The sequence below is a fragment of the Branchiostoma floridae genome, chromosome 10 (genome assembly GCF_000003815.2).
Source record: "Branchiostoma floridae strain S238N-H82 chromosome 10, Bfl_VNyyK, whole genome shotgun sequence".
In the NCBI taxonomy this organism is placed as follows: Eukaryota; Metazoa; Chordata; class Leptocardii; order Amphioxiformes; family Branchiostomatidae; genus Branchiostoma; species Branchiostoma floridae.
The window spans coordinates 17,398,478-17,423,856 of record NC_049988.1 but is presented as its reverse complement, the minus strand read 5'-3'; the positions used below and the strand labels follow the sequence as shown (position 1 = coordinate 17,423,856).

At 42.4% G+C, this 25,379-nt stretch overlaps 1 protein-coding gene across 22 annotated transcripts in view; it reads left to right on the top strand.

Moving 5' to 3' along the window:
• Positions 1–25,379, top strand: part of LOC118424725 (insulin-like growth factor 2 mRNA-binding protein 3) — a 68,969-nt gene that overhangs the window by 36,975 nt on the left and 6,615 nt on the right. For 11 of the 22 annotated variants that reach the window (XM_035833429.1, XM_035833424.1, XM_035833428.1 and 8 more), the window contains 10 exons: positions 8,739–8,842; positions 9,567–9,630; positions 9,977–10,028; positions 11,815–11,939; positions 12,127–12,213; positions 21,818–21,952; positions 22,936–23,088; positions 23,460–23,595; positions 24,363–24,470; positions 24,890–25,183. In XM_035833429.1, coding sequence (XP_035689322.1) covers positions 8,739–8,842; positions 9,567–9,630; positions 9,977–10,028; positions 11,815–11,939; positions 12,127–12,213; positions 21,818–21,952; positions 22,936–23,088; positions 23,460–23,595; positions 24,363–24,470; positions 24,890–25,183 — 1,258 coding nt within the window. Of the gene's footprint in view, positions 1–2,568; positions 2,665–8,738; positions 8,843–9,566; positions 9,631–9,976; positions 10,029–11,814; positions 11,940–12,126; positions 12,214–21,817; positions 21,953–22,935; positions 23,089–23,459; positions 23,596–24,362; positions 24,471–24,889; positions 25,184–25,379 lie in introns of those variants that run through there. The other 11 variants (XM_035833423.1, XM_035833426.1, XM_035833443.1 and 8 more) reach the window with 5 other exon arrangements.

Below are 25,379 nucleotides of genomic sequence, written 5' to 3'. Positions count from 1 at the left end.
TTCGCTTCGGTTGCACGTGGTCAGTTTGAACTTCGCGCCTTTGCGCTGACATTGCGCGATATGTTCACGTGGTTCGCGATATTTGTTGGCCAGTTGGTGTCAGTATCAAGTTTATTGCTATAACAAAACAGATAAAATGTGGCCCTTTTACTTTCTACGGTTTTGTTGGCTGCAATCTCTGCGATCTCGTTGGCTGTTGGCTGCGATCTTTGTAAGTTTTGCGAGCAGGAAACGAGTCTGTCTGTTGTAGGATTAGATTGTGTTGTTGAGGGTGATGTTTTAACATAGTCTGGTTAGTTTAATATTGGTCTGCAAAATGTTATGTGATTCATACCAAAGGAGACGCTTGTTTTGTAATGGGTGCTACTCTTACGGCGAACAAAACAAACAACCAGATGACGAACAAAACTCCAGTTGAACTCACCACTTGTGTTTTTGTTTACCCCTGTTCTATAGCTGGATAAAACTCTCCCTCTCAATGCTTGCATGTATGTTTCGTCTTCTTGAAACAGCCCAAGGTAGCCCCCAGCTTAGGGTACTAATTCTTCCCAACTCAGAAGCTGCGTGTGTTTACAACGAGACATGTGGGTGGAAGATATTAAATTTGGAAACATCTGTGGTGAACCAAAGAGCTTAGGAAGGCTTCAGATTTGCTTCCTAGTGTGAGATATTATTTCGTGGGAGTTAACCAAGTTGCGCCCATCTATTTTCACTAGAGTCCTGTGGAGAACATCATGAATATCCAAAAGCCTGGAGAATTAGTCTGCGCTCATGTCGCTGCTGTCTCCTGTTGAGGCCCCCAGCTCATGTTGACGTTGCCAATGTCTGGGGTACTGTTTGTATCAGGGTTGTATCTTTAGTCCCAGTTTAGACACAGGGGCAGAGGGCAAGTTCAAAGCTATTGTATTCTGTCACGTACTTCTCTCTCCATGTGTGGTTTTCATTGTCAGTATAGTTGGAAGAAATTCAAGTCACAACGCTGCCCGCTTTTACACAACCGCTGCCAAGACCTCAGTACCTGGCCGCTTTTTCACAGACCGGGCGAGTGTGGTACGTTCGGCGGCGAACGGCGATGCGCTACTTCACGGCAGCGCGCTCTCGGACATACCGCCCCACGCCGTCCAAACGTCCACGTGCCTTTTTTTAAAACTCCCGCTATTCTGGTTGCCATGCTATCGTTTATTGGTCTCACGTGCGTAGACGCCCAGACAGCCTAGTTTGCTTCAGGTCAAGGGGTCAAGGTACATGATAGTCGTTCCCATCCAAACACGGACACGTGTTGGCTGGGCTCGCGCAGTCCATGTTGTTGCTAGACGGGAGGGAGACTGTGTTGTTTTGTGCCCCAGTGCTGTAGGTTTTGTAGTTTTTCCCCAAAAGGTGCCTCCAGTGCTTATGTGCTTCGCATTCAATTTATGGATGTATTGCATAGGGGGTGAGGTGTCAAGTGCATTAAGACTGGCAGTCACGTACACAGCCAAGTCATGTGTTACACTTAAGTTATCTCCCCAAACAGACTTCAATAAGCAACGCGCGCTCGCGCTTTGTTATATTAAACTTCAATTTGCAGAGGGGGCCATATTTTTGAGGCAAATCCACACAGATCCGCTAAGAGGGATAATTTTGTTAGACTCTCAAATGGAATGTTTCAGAGGGTACTATTAAAGCCTTTTACCGGGAGATGTATTTCGCTATCATGGTAATATTGGGTTTTATTCTTGTAAAATTGAGTTTCTAGGCATGAAGGAAAGACAAGGCATGAATGATGGTTCTCTGCAAATTTCTTTGGAAAGCAATGAATAATGAATTACTAATGTAGCTTGGGGATTTTATAGTGTTCTATGGAATAACGGGGTGCCTACCAGCACAACTTTGATAACAACGTTACGGGGAAGGTTGACAAAAGTTTGCGTGGCCATTTCAAAAAGTGGCGGGCTGCTGGCCAGTGGCTGTTGCGATCAGCTGGCCGGTTCACGTGTTCTGGCTGCCCGGCTGACCTGCTTTGACCTCGGACCATTGGGGGCTTGTAGCTGACAAATGTAGGTAGCCCCGTGACATACTATGTCAGGGCAAACCAACCACAGGCGTTCAAGGACTTTGGTGCCATCATTTGACCAGTGGGAGGTGGCTGGGAGTTGCTATCTCTCATTTAGGGGCCGCATGATCCTTGTGCTGTCATTTGGGAGGTGTTGCTACGCAGTTTGCATTGATTTTTTGTGGCGTGTTGTTATGGTAGGGTCAGGAGCCAAGTTTAGCAGGATTGTAAACGATCTGAGAGTGGCCAGATGGCATGCTGACGTCGACATCAGCTGGGTAGATAGTGTGCGGGGGGAAACCGTTACCTCGTCAGAGCCGATCAGTTACTAGGTGCGGGAGGGGACCTCGCTTATAGGAGGGTATTTTGGCCTCGGTGTGTTGTGTTGCCCCAGTGTTTGGCATGCCAAGTGCATGTACTGCAGTAGTCACAAAAGCCGGAGCACTCTTTGAAAGGTCGCCAAGGTCAGTCATGAGACATTCTGAGCACGCTTAGGTATGTGCCCATTGTGCATTGTGAGTGCAGTTGATCTTGATAGTAGGAGTGCCGGAGAAAGCTGCCGTTTAAATGTCCACCAGCAGTGAGGAAAGCAGATCGACCCAGAGCGAGGAGTTCGAGCTAGCGGACTCTCGGTTTGTACCACTTTTTGTTTGGCCGGCGGGCACAGACGGCAACGCAAATTTGTAGATTTGAACCGGAATTTCTGGTTAGTTTCACGCACAAGTGACTGAGAATAGTTAACAGCTTGTCACTTTATGATTTTTTTCTTGCTGGGTTGACGATCGCCTACTTGTGCGAAGTTGGTTGAATTTGGGCTGGCAGCACGTGGTAAAGTTTGAATTTCGCGCGCGACCATTTGGTTGGCCGTCGTTGCTGCCGTGTCTCTCTGTAATTCTAATTTAGGGTTGGTTTTCCTGTGTGATAGTATTTGAAAATAACCGAGTTGATGAGCTTGTGATGAAGTTCAAGTTCTTTTGAAGCAGTGATTGTATTGTCGCACGTGTAACGCTGTGCGCATGGTGCGCTTCCGTTTTAAGGTATTTAAAGCCGCTTGTTACTATTCATAAGCCAGTCGATGGGAGAAGTATTAGTCTGTTCCCTTAAATCTTTTTTTATTTGAAGCAGTGTACTTGGCTCCCCCAGGCCATGACATTTAGACTGTTTGCTTCTTTCATTTCAACATTGTTGTACGTGACTGTCTGGGCCCACCCAGCCAAGCCCAAATACAGGAAGGGATGTCTGCTTTTAGCCCATTTGTGAGAAAACCTACTAGTACTAGTCCGGTTTCATTACTCTTAGTCTTAAAGCAGAAAGTGATAACTACACGTATCGTGCAGTATGTCGCGATGTAGTTGTAATGACAGTGAACGCTACTTTTTTGAAGGCGAGTAGGCAAGAGCCTCTATTCCGTTTTGACTTGTAGCTCCGTTAATGTATGTTGGGCGGCTCTTTTGTGACGAAATGTGTTAAGCCTCCGGCGTCGATAGGTTCTGTATCGTTTTTGGCGTTCGCGGCGAACGCGCGGAATCTCTTCGCGAAGTTCGTAGTTTCTACGCGTGCCGCGTACCCGCACCGGGCACGTGGCACGGTTTTGAATCGAGCGGCGTCCCGTTTTTTTACCCGCGCTTTCGTTCCCGCCATCCCTCACGTGCGTAGACTCCCAGATTCCCCCTCTTCGCAAGGGTCACCGGGTCAAGTCCACGACTTTTCAGTGCTGCTGTTTTCCTGGTGCCGCGTCTATTCAGGCAGCTGCTGTATATTGCAGCTTTTGTCCTTTCTGGAAACTTGGACTTGTGCCCAGAACCTTTGGACTGGTGGATGAACAACTATGGAAGGCCGTGGCAACCTTACAGTTTCTCTGGTGCGCATTTCATGTGGTATTGTAACGTTTTCTTTCTGTCCCTTCCGATGCCTTCCCTTTGTCCCCGTCGGCCGCCATATTTGGTGTGTTGATCGGGCGTGTGTATAGTTTCACATGATTACTACCCACGCAAGGCTGCTAGTTGTAATTTTGGTTGATTAGAATTGTCAGCACTCAAGGGTAGCAGGATAAGATAGGATCATCTAGGGGCCTTTTCTGCTCGCCGTATTCCTTCTCGGTATTCTAGACAGTCTGGGCTTAGATGTTGGCACCTTATTGCTATGCAGGCTGCCATGTTTAAATGCCACGCATGCTGAAGTGCAGCCAGGGGTGATTGTGTGAGGGTTGGACAGTCATTCTGAATCAACTCTGGTGCCAGACTGGCATTTTCTAATGACAGGCAGAGGAAATGTGTTTTTTGATTACATCCATAGTCGTGCTTGATAAAAAAGAAAAAACATGGTGCCAGGAAAAGTGGGCCCCACAAGGGGTTTCACTGTTTGGGCCTGACACGAAAGGGAACCCTGTCAATGAACCCCAACTTGACTCTTGACATCTGAAGCTTGATGTCATTATGCAATACTATGTTGTTGATTGGTTGTAGACACCTGTGCGAGATTAACCATTCAGCACAGGTGTACCATTCCGGCTTTGTACCAGCAGACGGTGTTTATTACACATTGTGGTCGCATTTGACAGACGTGTAGCAACTGAAACGTTCTGTGCTCGAGCTTTTAGACAATTTGCAGCCCAGGTTGTGAAGGGATTATGGGGATCTGTGTTCAACCGTACCCAACAGCTACCCAGTAATGACAACATCAACTTGTCACTAATGTCAGGAGCTCCGTGAATTGAATGTTATGCCTTAAGGTTACCCAGGACTGTCATTCTTGTTACTTGAAGACATTTTGAAGACAAAAGGGTAGAAATCAAAACAATGAAAAATGCTGTGATGGATTCTCGAATGTACTTCGATATGTCTTTGCTCGACTCTTCGTAAATACACCTGTGCGAAATGAGATTTAGGCATCAGGAATGGCGTTCGATATTGATTTCTGTGTAATTGCTTGTCGGATGATGTATGTATTTCCTTTGAAAGGATTTTGATTTTGATAGGAAATCCATTTTGGACTCCCCTAAAACCTTGTGCATGCAGGATGCCTGCTCGGTCGGCAAGTTGTCACCATGACGGTTTTATTTTCAGTCAATGGACCAAGACTTTGAAGTATTGGTGGTTACGTTAGGTGTGATAATGCAGGCTGTGTTGGCACGAAAGCTCCGCTGGGTCCGGTTGGTGCAACCCTTGAACTCTACAGGCCAGCCTGTGAAATGGGGCATGTTGTTTTGTTGACACTCGGTCTAGACACCATCAATTTCTCCACCACTTGAAGTTGACGGCCAGTACGTGTAAAAGCACTGTTTTTGAAACTCTTCTTTTTCCGTCTTTTTAAAGTTTATCCTTTGTGCAAAGATTTTATGACCTAAACTGATTGGTAACAGTGCTGCAATAATTTGTGGGTCAGTTAGGTGGCCGGCTGTTGACCTGAGATGCACTCTGAACTTAGCCGGACTGTGGTCAGCGTCCGGTCAGCGTCCGCTCCATCCAGGTCATTCATTGAATCAATCCCAGCCAGCTTTCAGTAGTTTTTGTTGTTGGCTGTTGTGTGGGGTGTATTGTCCTCTGGATAGCGGCTCAGTGTTTGATTTCATAATTCCTTTCTTCTGTGCCGATTTACGAGAGGTTTTCCATAAGGTTGAGGTTAAGAGGATTTGAAAGTAGGGCATTTTGCGATCGTGGGTGGTTGGGCTCTGCGCGCAGAGTCTCCAGGTGGGCTTTTCCAGGCGATGATCACAGGATGGTAATTTGTGAGGAAGAGACCTAGGGAGGCGGAAAACAGGGATTTCTACCTTCTTCGGGGAGGATTGATTCAAATTCAAAGCAGGTAGCTGGGACTTTTAAAAGCCTCATAAGTTTCACGCACCATGACAGTCAAGATAAATTTGGTTGGGGTTGCCCCGGCAACATCTTCGCTAGACAAGTTGAGTGTGACATTTCAGTTGAAGTGCGCAGCGCTGGAGGAATTCACGCTCTCAAGCGCAGATGTGTCACAAATTGCTGCAGATGTGGGCACAAAATTTGGGGTGTTAATTCTCAGTTGGATGTTTTCCGTCGGGGGAACTCCGGGTACCTTGGGGCCCTTAATGTTCCCAGTCTGCCTGAAGTCATATTTTCCCAGCTAAAATAGAAAAATCTTATTGTCAGGGAGCTATGTGACCTCCCCACCTCTATAGCCTTGTTTCCCCCCAGGGGTTCAATGCTGAAATTCTAGCACATTTGTGAAGCTATTAAGATTTCTGCAGTTCTGATCCCCACCGAGTATGAATACAGACTGGATTCCTGGTAGGCACATGATTATCAATCTTTCCCAAAATTGACAGTAGCATTTGTCATGCACTAATGCATTGGAATTGCTGCCACCTCCTATTCCCAGAGCACTGCAACTTGCATATTTTATCTAATTCTGCTGCAAAAAGCTTATGACCCAGATATGTAAAACAGCCGCACATGCCTGAGTATGCCTAATGAGGGAAAATTGTCCCAAATGCAGGCCCAAAAAGAGAGCAAGGTCACCTTTTTATTCCAAAGGTTAGAGGTCATGGCCAGTGAAGAAATGTGCCCTGTTCATTCATGTGCATGGTCAGTTAGATGTTCCTGATCTCAGAGAGATCTAGTCTACCTAAGAAAGACCTCTGTGTGTGATAGTAGGGGAACCCTTTGACCCTTGTGCATAATCGCATTACTTGACTTTAGAGCCTGTTCCTAAGCCTCTGACAGCCTGGAGGGTAGGCTTAAGTGAATGGGTCCTGGGAGGAGTATAAACTGACTGGCAGCGGTTATCGTGACAAAACGATGCGGTTCTGGAAACTGCTCACGATTATGTACATGGAACATGTTCTTTAGATCCATGTCACTGGACATAAGTTCAGAAGAGGCATATTCTTCTCCTAACCCAAACTCAAAGACTAACTTTGCAAGGGTTATAATTTACAGGTTTCGTAGCAACAACAAAGACAGACGTTCTAGAAAACAGCGCGCTGACTTAGCATTTGTCTGTATATCGTGCGGTCTCTAAGGATGCAGTTAGTCTGATTGGTATGGAGCACTTAGATATAATTTAATCCATTGACGTAAGCATTGCAGGGTGGGGCCCACTTCAAAGCGAGCGAGAGCCCTGTAGTATACGGTTTCAAAGGCTGGGTGTCCCAGTAAAATTTCATACGCTATTTAAGCCTTTCAATAAAATTGTCTATAAATTGTATACTGTGTTAACCAAAAAGAAGGGCCAAAAAGGTCGTGTTTTTCAGGATGAATTCACTAGAGTGTTTCGCTGCTTTTACCATTGTGTGGTAGAGGTTAGTTATGCATGAACCCATAACATGTTTGACAAGTGCATGTCAAAAGTATGGTGTCAGAAGCTAAAATTGGAGCGGAAAAAATTAGCTCATCTTTGGGGCAGTGCCATACAAAGTGGGGTGGTATAGTTTGCACACCTATAGGAAGGAGATAACATGCCCAGAGAAGATCTGTTATTGGCCTTTGACCTGTTCAGGTGGGGAGGGGTCGTAAATGACAGCTTGAGTGTAATCAGCCATTATTCCAGCATTAGTCAGCCCCAATTTCACTCTGAGGCATGCGGGAGGAGGGCTGATTTGTACAGTAGGTAATAGAAGATGGCATTCATTCAAAACAGAAAGGTCCCGCCATCCGTTATATTCCCCTGCAATTTTCCTCCGAGACCGGTTCTGCGTTTCTGTCGTGCGTTCGGTTTTGAGATAAGTTTGTTGATGATTTTTCATCAGACACAAGAAACAGACGCTCCTGTTTCTGAAGAAAGGAGTGTGAATGCATTGTGTTGTGAGGATAAATGGTGGGTCTCTGCAAACAAGAGGGAAGAAATTTTTGTTGATACTTGAGAAAGTAACTCGAGGTGGAGTCTTTGTTGTCTGGGCTCTTTGGAAGTGTGTTAAGGAATACCTTCAACATGCAGGTGAACGGAGGGCACAAAAAAGTCATCTTAACTCAGGTGTACAGTAACACCTCTTCTTGTTTTTGGGCACAGCCAGGGGAGAAAATCTTGCTGCTGATCTTCTAGATGTATTCAATACTTACTTGGAAAAGATGGTTTAAGATGACCAAGGCTATTAACGTCCATAGAATCTAGAAAAACACTTTAATAGCTAGTGCTAATACTAGAAGCGTTATTGTAACGATGTGGCACTAAGTACAGGTATGATTATGCTTGAAGTGTGTTAGGACTTTCTTCCACATTCTGCATCTCAAATACCATTTTCCAAGCCTTAGTGCCCTTCTGTTGCTGCTCAGATTTGCAAATATTTCCAATCCTTTTTGCTTGATAGAACCTTTTTCATAGAAACGCATAAGGTTACTTAAGACTGTGTTACTTTATCTCTGAGGAGCTCAACTTGCAAGTGAAATGAAAACTGTAACTCTTGAAGAATATGAAGTCCTGGCGCTTGGAGTAGATGTCTATGTTTTCACATGTTTGAGTTAATTAAAAGTTTGTTAATGTATCCACTTTTGTCCAGGAAAAGCAAGTATGTATTGTAAGATGCAACCTGAAAAATTAATGAGGAAAAGGTGTTTAGTTATTTATTATTGGTTAATCCTAGCACTCTCGCGGTAAGTCGTTAGCGTAGCAGAACTAATTTGTTGTGCTTACGCAACTGTAAGTTTTTAGAGTGAGAAATTAGCAACAGTTGTAGCGTAAATGATCCGACTTGTTATTCACACTTACTTACGACATGCTCTTGTCTTTGACCCAGAAGCCGCACAACCAAAGTGTCAATCAGCAACATCCCGATTCAGGCTCCGGACGAGGACGTCAGACACTTGGCCTCAACTTTTGGTACCATCAAGGAATGCCATAGTGAGTACATCATCCTCTGTCCTCAGAGAACTTGATGATAACTTTGTGTATTCATGCCATGTCATGTGACATAGATATAGCATTAAATCAGAGGAATAGCACTTAGTTCTTGATGTAACAGCCTTGAAGAACTTCTCCCATAAGACATTAGTGCAGCATAGACCATTTATGTTCTGTAAAATGTGTTATTAATCATCATGTTTCAAAGGGAAGGAAATTAGTGTTCAGTCTGAATTAGATGTTTTGGTCTGCCTGTGTGCATGTAAATTGCTCTGTGAAGTTTAAGAATAATGTTCTTTATATCTATATGTGTATGTTACGGCCACCCATTGTCCTATGACAGATAAAACAGAGTCTCTTCCAGGACACATGTGCATTGGTATCTGTCCTAGGACAATCTATGATTTTGATTCTACAACTACAGATTGCGATCGCAATCTGCCCTAGGACAAACTAGAATCTGTTTTGATTGTGATCAGGATCCTAGGACAATCGCTACTGGTACTGGTAATCTTTATAGATAAATAAAGGTTCAAACAAACAGTTAGGGTTAGTAGCACAGTTAAGTTGACCCTAACCCAGTTTGTATAATTTTGGATTGTTCAATCTGTCCAAGGATAATAAGGAATTGTTCTTAACCCCAGCCTCTATGTACAACAACATTTATCCTATATTTTTGTGTGCATCAGAGTTTTAGACTTGCTTAATGATTGTTTCCCTGCAGTACACGAAATGAACGACACCAAAACTGCCAGCGTCACCTACGAAGCCCCAGAACAAGCAGCACAGTAAGTTATATTGCTCTTTTACAGTTACAAAAACTTTTCCATGTAATGTTAGTTTTGTTCCTTCATACTGTTGACCAACATATATCCATTGTTTTTAGAAAGAGTATTTAGGAATATTGAATGGACAGATGGTGGTTTCAAATTGCAATATTTTCAAAAGTTGCAGTTTGAAACCATTGCCCGTTGACGTGATATCTCCAAATACTCTGTTTCTAAAACAACAGATTTCTCTGAAAAAAAAAGGTGTACTGACGTTAATTGTCAGTGATAATTTTATGAATGTTCCAAGTTAAGATTGACTTTTTCTTCAAGCCCTTTTTTCATGATGTGTGAATGTTGTTCCCAGGGCTGTGAATCACCTGCGTGGCCACAAGTACTGCGAGGGGTCGTACCTTGATGTAAGTATTATTCACACCTGGATAGACGTTCTAACTATGGGCAATTACTGGACTGACTCTTACCTTTGTGTCAAAGCCTGCTCAAGTGACAGGCTTATTAAGTAGCCATGAAAAAAAATTAGTTAGATTTAGCACAATGCCAATCTTTTTTTAGCACAATGTCAATCTTCTGATCTTTGTTGATCATACACATAGATGGACAAGGCTGTGTAGGACTTGAAAAAAAGAAGATCTACCGATGTCACTAGAAATATCTAAAAGAATTGATGTTTCCTAGGAACTACTTCTCAATAGAAACACTTACTTTGAAGAATGTATGAAAACTCTTCAGTACAGGGAGTGCTGTATCCCACATGCCTTAAAAAACAGAAACAAAGCGTTCTCTGTAAACTTAAAGATGTATACTTCTGAGGAACTTTAAGGGTTACTAGACATCTAGGTTGCCAAACAGACTCCACACATATTGCTAACAAGCAGGGAATACCTTTGTTGTTCAACGTTTGACTTAACAATATTGTAGCAGTGCTCAAATCAAAGCCGATACCGTTCTGAAGTTTTCTTTTCATGCAAGTCAAGAGAAAGGAAAAGCATTGATCTGAAGTTGACATCTGACTCTAGATTGGCGTGATCCACAGTTGGCTGGTTTGTGGGATTAAGGACCTGTTGCAGTGTGTCCCTGTAGACCTGTTATCTGAACTGCAGGTCACCTATCACAGGAAAGACACAAAGTTTAGATATGTTGATGTATTCTTGTGGAAAATGTAAAAGACAAGGAAAAGCTATGGGTCGTGTATCAAACACATGTTAAGTTGATAGTAAGGTGAGTTAATGGCTGCAGTTAGAATTCATTTAAGTCAAAGTAGCATACTTATAAAGATTTTAAGAATATTTTGCTATCAGTGTTTTTATGGCTTTTTACAAAAGGTACATCAGTCACCCCCCCCCTTTCATTCCCAAAGGTCCATGTTTCTCTTTCTGCAAGGATTTTTGTTGCTCTCCAAGGATTTTCAATGCCTGTTCTCATGGAAGGGCAAGGTGAATGGGATTTTCTCGCTCCTTAGTGTCCGGATTAACGGGCCAGTTTGGTTAAGCCTCCAGTAAGCAAGAAAGTCTCCATAGAAAATTGGTCTGCCAGTCCCTAAGATTTCCTGCAACCAAGGTCAAGTTGCTGTGGCAAGTATTATGGAGGATGGACCGTACCATGTTGTGTTTGGTTACAGGTATAAGGTTTGTTTGGTTAGAGAATGCATTCGGTGTTGGAGGCGCTGATATTGTATGGCAAGAAAAACACATCATGGCAGTTATGAAAGGAGAAAAATCATTAGTAATTGGGAGTAGCAAAGAAAAAAAAGAAAAAAGCAATCAAGGATCCCTTCTTCGTCCATGCTTTCATAGATGTTGTTTCAAAAGCATTTTGTGTTGTTGTAATTGTCTAATGAGTGAAGTTCTTTATATCAAGCACAGTTCCTTTATCTGAATTGACATGCGCAATTGATATGCATTATGATATAAGGAACATGAAATAGTTCTAGGCAAGAAAATGTGTATGATTCCTCATTATAGAAATTCTGTAAACAAGGCAGCATACACTTATGAAGAATAATGGGGACACTAATGTTTACAATCAAATGATACATCTATTATTCCTCGAGTCATATTACAGTGAGTCTTAGGAACACGACTTTGTTCAGTGTTTTGTTTTTTAATGAGTCTTCCTTCCCAGGAGCAAGCTAAATTATCAAAGAAGTCTGATTGAAACTTGATTGTTTTTTTTTTGTGTGTGCAGGTGAACTATGTGAACGAGAATGGAGGGCGCAACTACTACCGCAACAGATACAACCCCGGAGGCGGTAACCAGTACGGCGGATACGGGAACCGCAACCAGGGCCAAAGCCAGGACTTCCCTCTCAGGTAAGCCCAGAATCCTTTGCTGGACGATCGCAAATGAATTTCGATCAGTTTGATTCGACAGTTCTTGCTATTCGTATGTAGAGATCTTTGGATATCATCTGATTTACCTGAGTTAACAATTTTCATAACTGGTGAGAAAACCTTGGATGGTGTTAAGAAAATCATGAAAATATTTCCGTTGTTTCAGAATGCTCGTTCCCAATGTCATGGTTGGTGCCATCATCGGAAAGGGGGGTCAGACCATCAGGACCATCACTGGAGCCACCAAAGCCAAGTAAGTCCACCCCCGTCAAACATCTTGGAATCGTCCGTCGCAATCACTCCCAGGATTGCGAGTTAAGATCTTGTACTAAACAAGCACTTTCTATACAGTCATGGCATATAGGATAAATGTCAGAAATCATCATTGCTGTCACCTGCTGTAACACCCATGCATTTTTTGTAAGATCTGCTTTCATATCTTTCTAAACCAGAAAAGTTCAATTTATCTTAATATGGTTGCACTTTCCAGGGGAATGACAAATTGAGAATTAAATAATTTTTGGATGTTGAGAAGGAAAGGCAGATGATGGTTTTGATTTGAAATATTGGCAGATCTTCTGCATACATAGTTTTCTTGGTAGATTGTCGAGATGATAGCATTGTCAATGAGCAAAGTTGCAAAGAATTATCTTGCTCTTTTGGATTAATGTTCAACCATTTGCATGTTGCTACTGATACGCTGGGATAGAACTTGCATGTTTCATGTTCATATGCAAAGTTGGCTGATAAAATCTATTTTAGAGACAGTCTGACTGACACTTAAAGATTCCACTTCAAAGTAATTGCTTCCATAGAAAATTATTGATTGCATTTAATGATTTGAAGAACTTGTAATGATGTAATGGTGTCACAGAAACTACTAGTAATTTTTCAAGATGTAATTGTTCAATATCAAAATGGATCAAACCCAGGTATCAATACAGACATTTTTTTATAGAAATTTCCATTGTGCATCAGTGCACTTATCTCAGTGTAAAGCAGCTCCTTTTATCAAACTTGTCCCAAAATTCTTGCCTTTTCTTTTTGGCCATGTTAACGTATGATTAAGGGTGTATGATGTTCTGGCCTAAAGATGCTATGATGTGCTGTCAGCATGATCCCTTGTTGATTTATTCTTCCATTTCATCCCCACACGGGCTGCATTCAGATCGTTGTAATTTCTGCATTTAGAAGGTCTCAAGCAGACTCTGTTTACCGTGTTTAATTCCCGGCGGGTCCCCGCCTCATCGCCGCGTCCTCCAAGAATGGATTGGCGCACACAAGTCGATGCATTATCGTGCACCTTGGGAATATGATTGACTGGAACAAAGTAGGAAAAGTCACAAGTTTAGCAGAGAGTGGGTAGCGAGTTTTATGCCAGACTTAACCACTTGTTTAGAAAGATGCATTACGCTTTCCCGCCGCTGCCCCGCGACAGGCAACGGAATAAAGTAGGGGAATTATCCAATCATCAGGTGTTAGAAAAGGTATAACGCGTGGGTTGTAATGTATTCCCTTGCACCATAGCTGATGTGACAGCATGACTTCCCGTAGTTAAACTCATCTGTTAACGACTCATAACTGATATTTCAGTGTATGTAAAGACGTCACAGTCTGCCTTAATGTCTGCATTTTGCCAAATTAACAGATAGGCAGTTTGGTTCAACTTGGGACGTAGCTATTGCGCTAAAGGCAATGAAAAGTGCAGGGAAATGGAAAAGATACTATTGTTTGTAATTACACAAGATAGATAGATTTTAATCATTTTGACAGTTCAGAGGCCCTAGGGGGTTTAGGTGTTGACCCTTTGATGAGCCGACTTTTGTCCGGATCAAAATGTTAACACTTGCTGAACTGGAAAAGTCGGGCTACAAACCTGGCTACATTTTTGTCGGCTTGCCGTTTCTCGTTTCTCGCTGGCATGAACAATTGATGCTACTCCATCCTTCCCCGGTGTGATTTCATTATATGATCAGGTAGACGCTGAGCCGACTCCTGCGTGTCGTCTGCAAAGTGGCCCGAAACCATGCAGCTAATGTCCACGTGATGGGTATCCCATAGAGCGCTAATTTGTCATTACCCCAGTGATTAGGTAGTCAAGCCTGCACAAACGAGCGTTGTTGTCGCCTTGCTCCCGGCTCTTCCAGCGTGGATAGACTCGCTCACCTTTATGTTTCATTGAATTAGTGATTGCCACTTGGCCTTTGGGGAGGGATTTGGCAAAACTTGCAGTGCCAAAGCTAACATGAGCTGGTGTTTTGAAGCTGTAGGAAGTGGGAGGGGGGCACCTGCAGGCAGAAAGCCTGAATATGAAGCTCAGCATCTTTGTGTCCTTTTGGAAAATTAATAAAAAGGAGAGAGTGAGAGACTGTTAAAAAGAGATTGATACAATTTGCCTCCAAACATTTTAACATACTGATTATGCAAATGTAGCTGGCTCTGAAAGGAGGCCTTCAATTCAAATATGGCAGAACAGAAGGTGATATCGAAATATTTTAAAAATTTGTAAAAAACTTCGATATATGCTATGAACTGATGTATCTTCAACATTGCCACCCCAACGGGCACGAAAAAGGAAATAGTTAACGATACGGCAATATTTTTCTTGTATTGTAATGTGTTTGATTTAACTAATTGACAATTTGTTGACCTAATCTTTTCCCAGCAACTCTAACACCAAAATGTCTGGACTTGCTACACTAGTTTTTAACCATATAAGGGCAAGTTAGGTTGAATGGCAAGCCCCAGACACGACTTCATCTCATTCTGCCATTTATAATTCGCCTTGTGTACCCAAACTTGTTCCCTTCCCAACATCCTTTGGGAAAGCCCATTGTGTTAGGATGTTGCCAACATTCTTGGAAATGACTCTGTGCCAAAAGGACTAAACCATTCTGTTATTTAGGGGGGGACGTAAGTTCATATAACACCAGTCAACATTTTGTGGAAGTAGACGAAAATGTAAGCAAGCTGAATAAATAATGCCACAATAGAAAGGATTTCAGCGGTTGAACTGATTTATTTTAAACTCTGTTTCTAAAATTCAGTCAACACGAACCTGGCACAAGCCCAACAACTTGGAAGTTGCCTTTCAAGTTTAAGTGAAGTAGGGGACTTGCGCTCAAGTTTCTTGGCATGTCTTGAAAGATTTGAAGGACTTCTCCAGACACGGCTGACAGATGTCTTACAACCACAAGCTAAGGTTTCCTTTTAACTCACCTGTCGAGATGCAGTATATTGGCATTCATGTTTCGTTCTAGATGGTATCAGTAACAACCTGTTTGCCTTGGTGACATAAAGGATCGTTATGGCGAAAATCTGACATTTGCAAATTTACGATAAAGGCGAATGCTCTTTTGAAAATTGATGGGTGCTATGAATCAAATTCAACTGACATCAGTTCTTTTTTCAAAGATTTTGTTTCAAATTATTAGTCCTTGACGTTGAACTTAGTGTGTAATGTATCGTTTTTGCAAAAAGGACTGATGAAGCTTGTTTAGTCAGATGCTGAGCCCCCCTCCCTTGCTTAGTACCCCCTCCCAGTACCACCACCTCCTTGGAAGTTTTGTTTGTTCCATTGGCTGGCAGCAGGCTGAGACAGTGCCCACTAGGCACGAGCACCACTTGACTTTGACTACAAAGTAATCCTCATTTATCTTGTAGGGTTCAGTTGGTGGGAAGACAGGGGGAGGGGCCGAGACAGACTTGGTTTGTTGACGCTGCGGTCAGGTACCAGACACCAAAAATAAACGGGCTTGCTTTGTCTAACACCCAGCTGTGCAGAGTGCCTAGGTACGGTCACTAGATGTGTCAGAGACTCTCCTCTAGGACCCTTTCTGTTGGGTAACCATGCTCAGTGTCTGAAAAGTTTTGGACTTTACCCTCTAGATGTCGGCCGCTGATTGCAAGTCCCAGTTTTCATCCTCTCTGACACCCTGAGGTCAGTGTGGGTTAACCAAATTGAACTTCATTTTATCTGCACAGGTCATTTGGAGAAGGTCATCAGCAGGAGAAAGGAAAGAACAACCAAAAAATGAATACATAATTAACAGAAAAGACAACGCAAACAAACAGAAATTGTTTAAGAAAATATGTATAGGAAATATGAAATATTGTAAAATAAAGTATGATTAATGAATAGTCAAAGTGTTGCCTTAATTGGACAAAAAGCATCCCTCCAGTGTTTAGAGTATTAATTATTAAAGATGTCTGAAGACCCTGTGTGATACAGAAATAATCCTAGCTGATGGCATATGATATGACACAGTAGGAGCAGCTACATAAGCCAGCCAGACTTTATCATAGACATAAATTTGTCTTCATATTTGTAATTTGGAGGTGGCTGTCATGCGCCCGTTTGGGATGACTAAGCAGTTCAGAAGAAAACTAATTACAATGCACCTGAATATGATCTGTCTTTCTGCGTTTTCAGTCAGATTGTGGCAGATAACTGTATTATCTCTCGCCAACAGACATAAGGATAAGTTACGTCAGCGTTTGACTGTAGGAATGCTGGCTCATAATTTGATCTCACCACTTATTTCCATGCGAAACATGAGTTGCATTTCAATGAAGACAACACACTGTGCAGTTGACATTGAGGCAGTTTGCAAGAAGATTTTCTTTAACTTCAAAAGAATAGTGTACATTTACCGCAGCTACTAATGACTATACACCATGGTTTCACTCGTCCCTTTAAACTGTAGTGACGTCATAGGGTTTTGAAAATTTGGCGGGACAATTTTAAAGTGCCGACAGCCCACGTGATTGTTCGTGGAACTAGCCAGTAGACAAAACAATGTTGCCTCAACAAAATGTATCCTTTATACTCTGGCAGATGGGAGCGATATATTCATGTAAACATAAGAGTTCCTTGTTCCTTTGCCTGTACTTAGTAGCTATATCCTGGTCCTAGACCAAGTATCAACAACGTTGCTGTTCTGTCAAATTAACACCTAGCAATGCAGTTTTGTGTCAGACTCTGCAAACGTGTCTTAAAAGCCTTGCAAATACAGCTTTTGATTGACAGTTGGTACACCTTTATGACTAGGCCATTGAAGTTTTTGTCATGATCAGAGGTATATTGGACAACCCCTAAATGTGAAGGTCAGACAGGGTTGAAGTCCCGCCCTTCAAGTCTAGACACCATATGCTTGTGCTGCCCTGCCTTCTCAGAAAGCCAGGGAGATGTCTTAAGTTCAAAGTAATAGTCATTGCAATCCATAGCTATGCAATTAACTGTCATAGTCACACACTATGGGTTTTCCTTGGCAAAGCCTGGATGTTTCGGCTTGAAAGACTTGTTCTCAGACTTCACTTTCTATTACAGAGACGTCTGTGAAACTGAAAGTTATAATTACTTTGAGGTTTTGTTCAGTCGCTTTTCTGGGAAAATTAGATTATGCGGGGGGGTTGTTGTTGTTCAACTGAAGCCTTTGGATTTTGATTTTTGTTGGAAGAGCCGCAATAACAGAACCACGGTCGTGCTGCGTGGATGAATCTCCTCTCCGGTAGGCGAGGATTTCATGCATGAATAGAAGGCTTTTGGACAAATGTTGGTTCTTAGATGTTCAATAGTTTTTCTCTTATCTAAAAGCTACAGATGGCTTCCTTATCATTGTTAGGCCAGGAGAAATACGGCATGATATGAGGGTATTTTTGCTACCATTTGCAGGGGATCGTTTAGTAGGATTTGCTCCATGTACATGTAATTGGCAAGATTTATTTTCATCCTCACTTTTCAGCAACAGAAAACCTCTCAAGTATCCCCATCTATCCTTGCATGGATGGAGAAGGGGGGCTTGAAGGGTATATCATGTAACATTTACAACTGTTTACACTGTTACAGTGAACTCGTAATACTTATAGTATAGAGGGTGGTAGTACCTTAGAAATAATGGTGTGGATAAATTTTGAAAGTGAAGAGCTGAGATTTAGTGTCAGCAACAAGAAAAGACGACACAATTATGTCTTTTGCTCTCCAGAGTTTTTAAAAATTCCAAAACAAATAGGTATGGTCAAATGCAGTGAAGTACAAGAAATTAGTGTGGACAGTGTTCATAATATTGGTGTCCTGGAACTAACAACTATATATGGGTCTTGTCAGGTTTGTTGCAAGGATCATAGATAACACAAAGGCCGCGTCAGTTGGGAAACTACGAAGGTAAACGGACATGAGATGAAGCTTTCTGTTCGTACTCCCGGTGCATTTCCTGCGACTGTTGTGTGTCTAACCCTCCCAGCTGCGAGGAGCGGTGAGAAGCCTTGACTGTCAAGGTTACTATGTAAAACAGGAGTCCTGGGGGGTGGGGTATGGGGGGTGGGGTGGAATGAGAGGTATCTGCAGGTGTTGGAGCTGTGAATTGTCAAACATAGTGCAAGTGTGAGATTGTTGTGGAGTGGATGTTGCTTATTGGCCAGGATTGTCTCCAACAGTAGATTTTTTTTATTTTTTTTTTATTTACTTTGAGGTCACCGCAAAACAAGGCTCGTGGAGCCACTCCGCGTCTGGAAGCCCATGTTGTTGATTTTTGTTAAATCTGTCGTTTTTCATGCCTTTGACAACATATTTTCATCAGTCTAAAGACATCTAGTACAGATTTGTAAGACGGAAGGATGAACTTTTTGTCTGTCCCAACAAGCAAATTCCAGTCCCAGGACGGAGACATGGTTCCTAAAAACAGCCCTGTTTTTGGTACAGATCTTTTTGTTAGGTGGAAGAAAGAGGGTTAAACTCCTAATTGCTAAAACATCATTACAAACAGGAAAACAGGATTTGGATTAATCTAAGGATGTTGCTGAAAGAAAAGGCAAAAGCCAAGTCAAAGAAATTTTCTGCTTACCCCTTCCTGGACTTACGAGTTAAGTATCAGTTGGAGCATTACAAATAAATTACATACTTATTCAAATATACCTTTTGATAGCCCATTTCATTCCTCTTTCAGAGCCAGTAGAAAAGAACAAAATGTGCCTTTGTCCTTTTGAATGACTCTAATTACGTAGCCGACCTTAACCTTTCGCTCCAGGAAAGCCTATCTGATGAGATGTGGTAAACGTCCCCTTGAAATCGTCCTTTAGTCTGCTGTACTTCCTAGCTCAGCTCACAGGATGTCTGCTGCATTTTGCAGTGAAAGGATCACGGCAACCATGGAAGCGATTTTGAACTTAAAAGATGGTGCTTTGATAACTCGAAAGTCTTTGATCACTCGCTATCCAGTTTTTGTATGCCCTGTCCCTCTCGTGTGTGCACGCGTGCGTTGTGTTTCCATTTGTATCCACGCACGTTCATGCGTGTGCCCGTATTGAATTTTATTCATAGTGTTTCATTTCAGCTTCTCTCAGCCCTTAGGCAGAATTGCAAGCTCTGACATTACCATAACATCCATTTGAGTATTTGTGATACGGATACCAGGAGTGAAGTTTATGTTGAAGTGCATGACCAATGTTACTGCCACGTGAATCGCACCATCTTGTCGTTCTAAAGGGTAGGGTGAAGTACAGTTGTGGCAGGTGAAGTACAGTCACAGCAGGTGAATTCCGTAGTCATAGGTCCATTATAACCACCTGTCGTGTGTTTTTATTGCCCTTGTGGTAAGGATAAAGGCCTATCACGTTGCCACTTTGTGAAGATAGAAGACTAGATCAGTTTTTGATTGAAGCGTAAAGCACTTTACCCTCTTTCTGACAGGAAGTCAGCTTGTATTTGATGTGTAAATGAATCCATCAAAAAGCCTATTTATTTCCAGTACTCTTCTATGCTGATAGAGCATTGCTAGAAACGTGAATACCTCACACTTAAGTCTGCCTAGATCTTATTTTGACAGTTTGAAAAGAAACTGGTTCGTCTTCATTTGTTTTAATGCAAGTACCACGATTTTTTGTTTTGAATGGTGATCAGGTTTTGTTACAATCAATAAGTATAAGTACGCGTTTTGCCAATTACTGTCATGGCTGACAGTTATGTGTTTATTACGATCATTAAATCTTGTGATGAATGTGCATGAATCTTAAGAAATCTGATGTGTTCTTTTCGCCAGGGGAAAGTGAACCTTCGGATGTTTTCAGCCTCTATTCCAGTCTTTCCGATAATTTTGCACAGAGTTGGTTCATTATCTGTTGCCAGCAGTAGATGTGAATGTGGCTTGAAAGTTGCTACGATTGAAGGGTAATTTCTGTAATGGTTGACAACGTTAATCTCGGATGATTGATGGCGTATTGTGGCGTACAGCCGTGAGATGCAGGTGCGAAAGGAGCCTTCCTCAGAGAAGGTCACGCGGGTTATTACTCACAAACAATTTTTTTGTGCCAACAACCTTGGCTTCTTGATATAAATCTCCCTGTTGGTGCCTCAAGGCTGATCTGTGGCCCAAACAAACAGAATGACAAGTCCTGAATTGCCATGATTATATGTGTGAAATTTGACATGGCAGTCTGCCAAGGACATTGTGTTAGTTCTCCCAGCAGCGTGTTCGTAAGTCAGCCTCGATTGAGGGACTTTTTGCCCACCTCTCTCACGATACGAAATGGTCAGATTAAAAAATAGAAGAATGTCTTCTTGTCTTAGCTTGATCTGTTGCAGGATGCATTTTATTACATACATATTTGTTTATATATCACCTTTACTGACGCATAAAGTGATTGCATACATTTTTGCCAAAACAATAGGTGAGGACATTGACAGCACTCTATCTAGAGCATCACCCAAAATTGATGTTTTATTTTTACGTTCACAATGCCAGCTGCATTGGAGAAAAACATGCTGTAGTTAGTCATTGCAGCTAAAACCGGCATAACTTGGCAAACAAGTGATCAAAACAAGTGGTCTGACAAAGCCTAACAAGGCAATGTAGTTGGCCATATTGTAAACTTGGCAAGCTTTCAAGGTTATACAATGCCCCTAGAACAATATCTCAAGGTTATTTCAGACATGTAATCCCGCGCCAGATTGGTACCATTGTTTGAGCCAAGCCGAAGTGTCTGCACGATATCAGCATAAACAAGTCCATTGATATCTCACAGTTGGCTCCTTATCAAACAACAGTGTCGTGCTGTTAGGTCCGTAAAATAGACATGTTGGTTCTTGCCTTTTGTTTCTATTCTGTCTCATATGGCTTCAACGTGTTGCGAACATTTAACCCCAGCGGCGCTTTGGGATAATGCAGGGGAAAACGTAACTAAGCCTTCAATGTATCATATGACTGGTTTGCTACATATATGTCCAGGTATACAGTGACAAGGATATAGTCTTTACCCTCAACTTTATGTAGGAGTTAACGTTTGTGGCTGCACAAGATAGTGATACTGAACGCTGGTTGTATACATACTTCCTGGGGTCAATTTCGGTCAACGTACCTTGATACCGGAGCCCTAGCGGAGAATAACAGTACTACAGTTGGGACTTTGCCAAGTCGACGCAGTGATTATACACGTATCATGGTGCTTGAAGTAATAGGTGCTTGTAGTCTGAAAATAGGCTTTAAGGTTGTAATTAGGTTTTACTGACAATTTTTAATTCATTTTATTTTTATGCATACAAAATTTTCCTCATGCACTCAACATTTTAGGTTAGGCAGACCTATGTTCCCATTTCCAATTTGAATCTACAGAACAGTATAATAATCCAATGAACAGCATTGTATGCCTCAGATTTCTAATCTTACAGGTGAAAGATAGAAAAATTTGCGTTTTGAGTCCTGGTTTGAATGAAAACAGCAACTTTTGGTATATTTGCTGGGCATGATTCAAGAAGATTGTTAAAACGACACTTCAGGGCGGTTAGGCAGAATTAGACAAGGAATGCATTGCTTGTTGCAGAAAACTGGTACTAACATTAACAAAAATACTATTTGTTTGTGCAGAGTTGACGTTCACCGCAAGGAGAACATCGGCCCAGAGAAGCCCATCACCATCTACGGCAGCGCCGATTCCTGCTCGGAGGCCTGCAGGAAGATCGTGGAGATCATGCAGCAAGAGTCTGTGGCCACCGGACAGAGGTGAGGATGGTCTCATGCTGCAGTTTCTACATTTCTTAAGGAGTACTGTACCTACTGGTTAGAGTGGAAGATGGTTTCAAGCTGGAGTTTTTGTAGTCCTCAAGTTTTGAGCAGTTGTGTACCTGATAGCTTTTCAAGGATTTCTCAAGCTGGAATTTTTACGTTCCCTAAATTTTAAATAGTTTTGTGTTTTGTGTAGGATGGTCTCAAACGTAGTTACCCTAAGTTTTGAATATTTTTTGTTGTAGCTTACAATCGATAACAAAGAACGTTCTTATGCTGGCTTTTTTTTACACTTCTACAGTTCTAGATACTGTTGATAAATTCCCACTCCTTGAAGGTAGCAGATGTTGGCTGTAGATATGCTATATGATTATACATCTCGCTGCTCATTCAGTTACTGTATTTTAGCCAACAATTTATATAGAGTCACAACTGAAATAGCAGTGTCTGAAATAGGCCCCAATATATTGTGAGAATAAATCTCTTTGGTTAGACTGATATGTATCCCTCTAACAACTTGTGCAAAAACTGCAGCTGTGCTTTACTCTGTATAAGCCTTGTGTAAAGACAGCCCTCTTGCTGTTAGTCGTATAAATGCACTTGTTTATCCTTGTGTTGCAACTTTACGTTGTCTACTACTACTTTATGTATGAACAATAGTCCCTAATTTTTGTTTGTAACACTTTTCTTTGCCATGGAGATGAAAAAAAAACATGTCACAGAGTGTTTCCCATGAATTTTTAAACATTCGGCAGAAGCCAAAGCTGTGCCACCCTCTAAATGATGTGAAGATGCATTTTCGTTCATATCTTTGATTATTCTGTTGCTGCTTTTTTGCTTCCAAAACTTGCTTGAATGTCTTTTTTAATGTAAACCACGAGGTGGCAATGATTGTGATTTAACCGTGAGTTCTGCTCACGAACATGTTCCTTGTTTTTGGGAAACACTGACTGTGGAATGATTTGTGCCACACCGTGCAGCACTGACGATGAGACGTCTGATCCTCCTTCCAGCGAGGACGTTCCGCTCAAACTGCTCGCTCACAACTCGCTTGTGGGGCGTCTGATCGGCAGGAACGGCACCACTCTCAAGAAAATCATGCAGGACTCCGGCGCACGTATTACCATTTCCAAGTAAGGCTGGTCGATCATTGTGTGTGGGAGGAGGATTCTTACATGTTGAAATGTTACATGTTGAAGGTTTTCAATCCTTGTAACTGTCCCTGTAGGCTATGTCAAAAAATGATTGCCTGGACAATTTCAAAGTGTTATAGTTTGTTTGTTTGTTGGAAAGGCCCTCTTTCTTAGTTACATTTGAATGGATTGTCAGGAAACTACAAGTGAGACAATACCACGATACAGTTAATCATTTTCCCATACCACATTTGCTCCTGTACAAATTCCTTTTCCAGAAGTACGTGTACCTATAGGACATGTTACTTACAGAAAATGTTAATCATTGCTCTGTCTCTCTCTCTCTGTGTCACCCCCCTCCCTTCCTGTAGCTTTCAGGAACTGACCCTGTACAACATGGAGAGGACCATCACCATTCTCGGCACCCTGGACGACCAATGCAAGGCTGAGAAACTCATCATGCAGAAGCTCCGGGTTAGCTATGATGCCGACATGCAGAACATCATGGTAGGATTCAACAGTTAGTTATATTTCAACAAGGGACAAAAGCAAGCATCACTGCATACCTGCATTGTACAGTGCAACTGTAGCACAAATATCACATATAAGGAAGGAAGAAGCATAAGACATTAAAAGTAGCATCTTGCTCTACAAGGTGTCTTGTTGTAAAAGTAATCCTCCACAAAAGCATGTCTGAGGTGAGACTGTGGTTGGCAAGCTGTCAATCACTTCCAGGGTTGTGGCCATGGACAGGCATCAGTAGAAGAGGGCATGTTCTAACGCTTTTTTTTGAAGAGTGTGGTGGTTTTGTTGGAACCTAGAACGTAGACCACTTACAGACGACAGCTGTCAATCACAGCCAGCTTCAGGCTTTTCTGGAGGGGTTATGAAAGTTGAAAGACGAGGGGGTTGGGAGTTCTGAAACCCAAATGAAACATTACCCCCATTTAAGTTCCTCTCAGTATTTTGTGAAACCCTTTTTCCCTTATATTTTTGCAATGAAATTTTGACACTTCCTTTTTCTATTGTTTGGCATTGATCTTAATGCACAGAGTTTAACTAAAGGCAACAGGTACCTTTGCACACATTGGAAGAAAAAAAACAAACAAGAAGCTACAACCTAATGTCTTGCTGTTCCACCGCAACATCCCCCTCCCCGCCCCAGCACAAAGAAACAGCATGCAGACACAAACATCCCATGTAATTGTGGAATTTTTTTGCTGCTGGCCACGGGCTGGTTTTTGTCTAATGGGGACCTCATGTTTAAACCACAGCAACACCAGAGCATGTTCCCCGGGCTGAACCCTATGGCGATGTTGTCAGGCCTGCTTCCCGGGCTGCCCAATCCAAACTCCCGTGCTAACCCTTACAATGGACCAATGGTAAGTGGCCAGACACACAGTCAAGCCAATCGCGGTGACTGTTACAAAAGTCAAATCAAGGTTGAGGAACACTTAATGGAGAAAGTGACATCAGTGTTGTCTGTGATTGACAGCTGTCTAATTTGGTTTGCATTCCTTTTATGACCTTCTGGGTTATTTTAAATTATTACAATAGATCTTGGGTCAGTTTTTAGCAGTCTCTAGCATGTGTGAAGCAGTCTTTTTTTATTTCTTAGATGTCTTTTTATATTTATGGTAAAACAAAATGAATGTAATGGTCTTCAACATAGAATAATGTACATTTTATTCTCTACATAGTAAACTTTCTAACAAACATTGAGCGTGTGCAAGGCACTCCTTGCACAAGAAACATGTGGCATGTTTTACTGAAGCTGTAACTGTTGACGGTATGATTGCAGACTGAGCCGAACGCCATGCAGACCAACCCTGCCATGTTCCCCGGCATCCTGCCACCAGCAGCCGCCGCCCTTGCCATGCAACAACAGATGCAACAACCTCAGCCCTCGGAGAAGTCCGACCTCTGGGTGCCTGGCGGCGTGGTGGGCGCTCTGATAGGACCCGGCGGTCAGAACATCCGCTCGGCGTCCAGGCAGGCCAACGCCACCATCAAGATCGCGCCCGCTGACCAGAGCGCTCAGGGCCAGGCCGAACGCAAAGTGTCCATCACCGGATCTCCTGATGCCCAGTGGAAGGTAGGGACAGTCAGATGACAAGATAGTTTAGTGTCCATTCCAATAGGGCAAAACAAAGTGTATCAGGTTTTGTGGGAGTAGTGAATTCACAGTGTCTTCAGGACATAGCACCACATTGGCATCTAATTATCATATTTCCCAGAAGCCTTTGTTCTCAGTGATGGCATTTACAAACAAATGCTGGAGTTCAAACTTT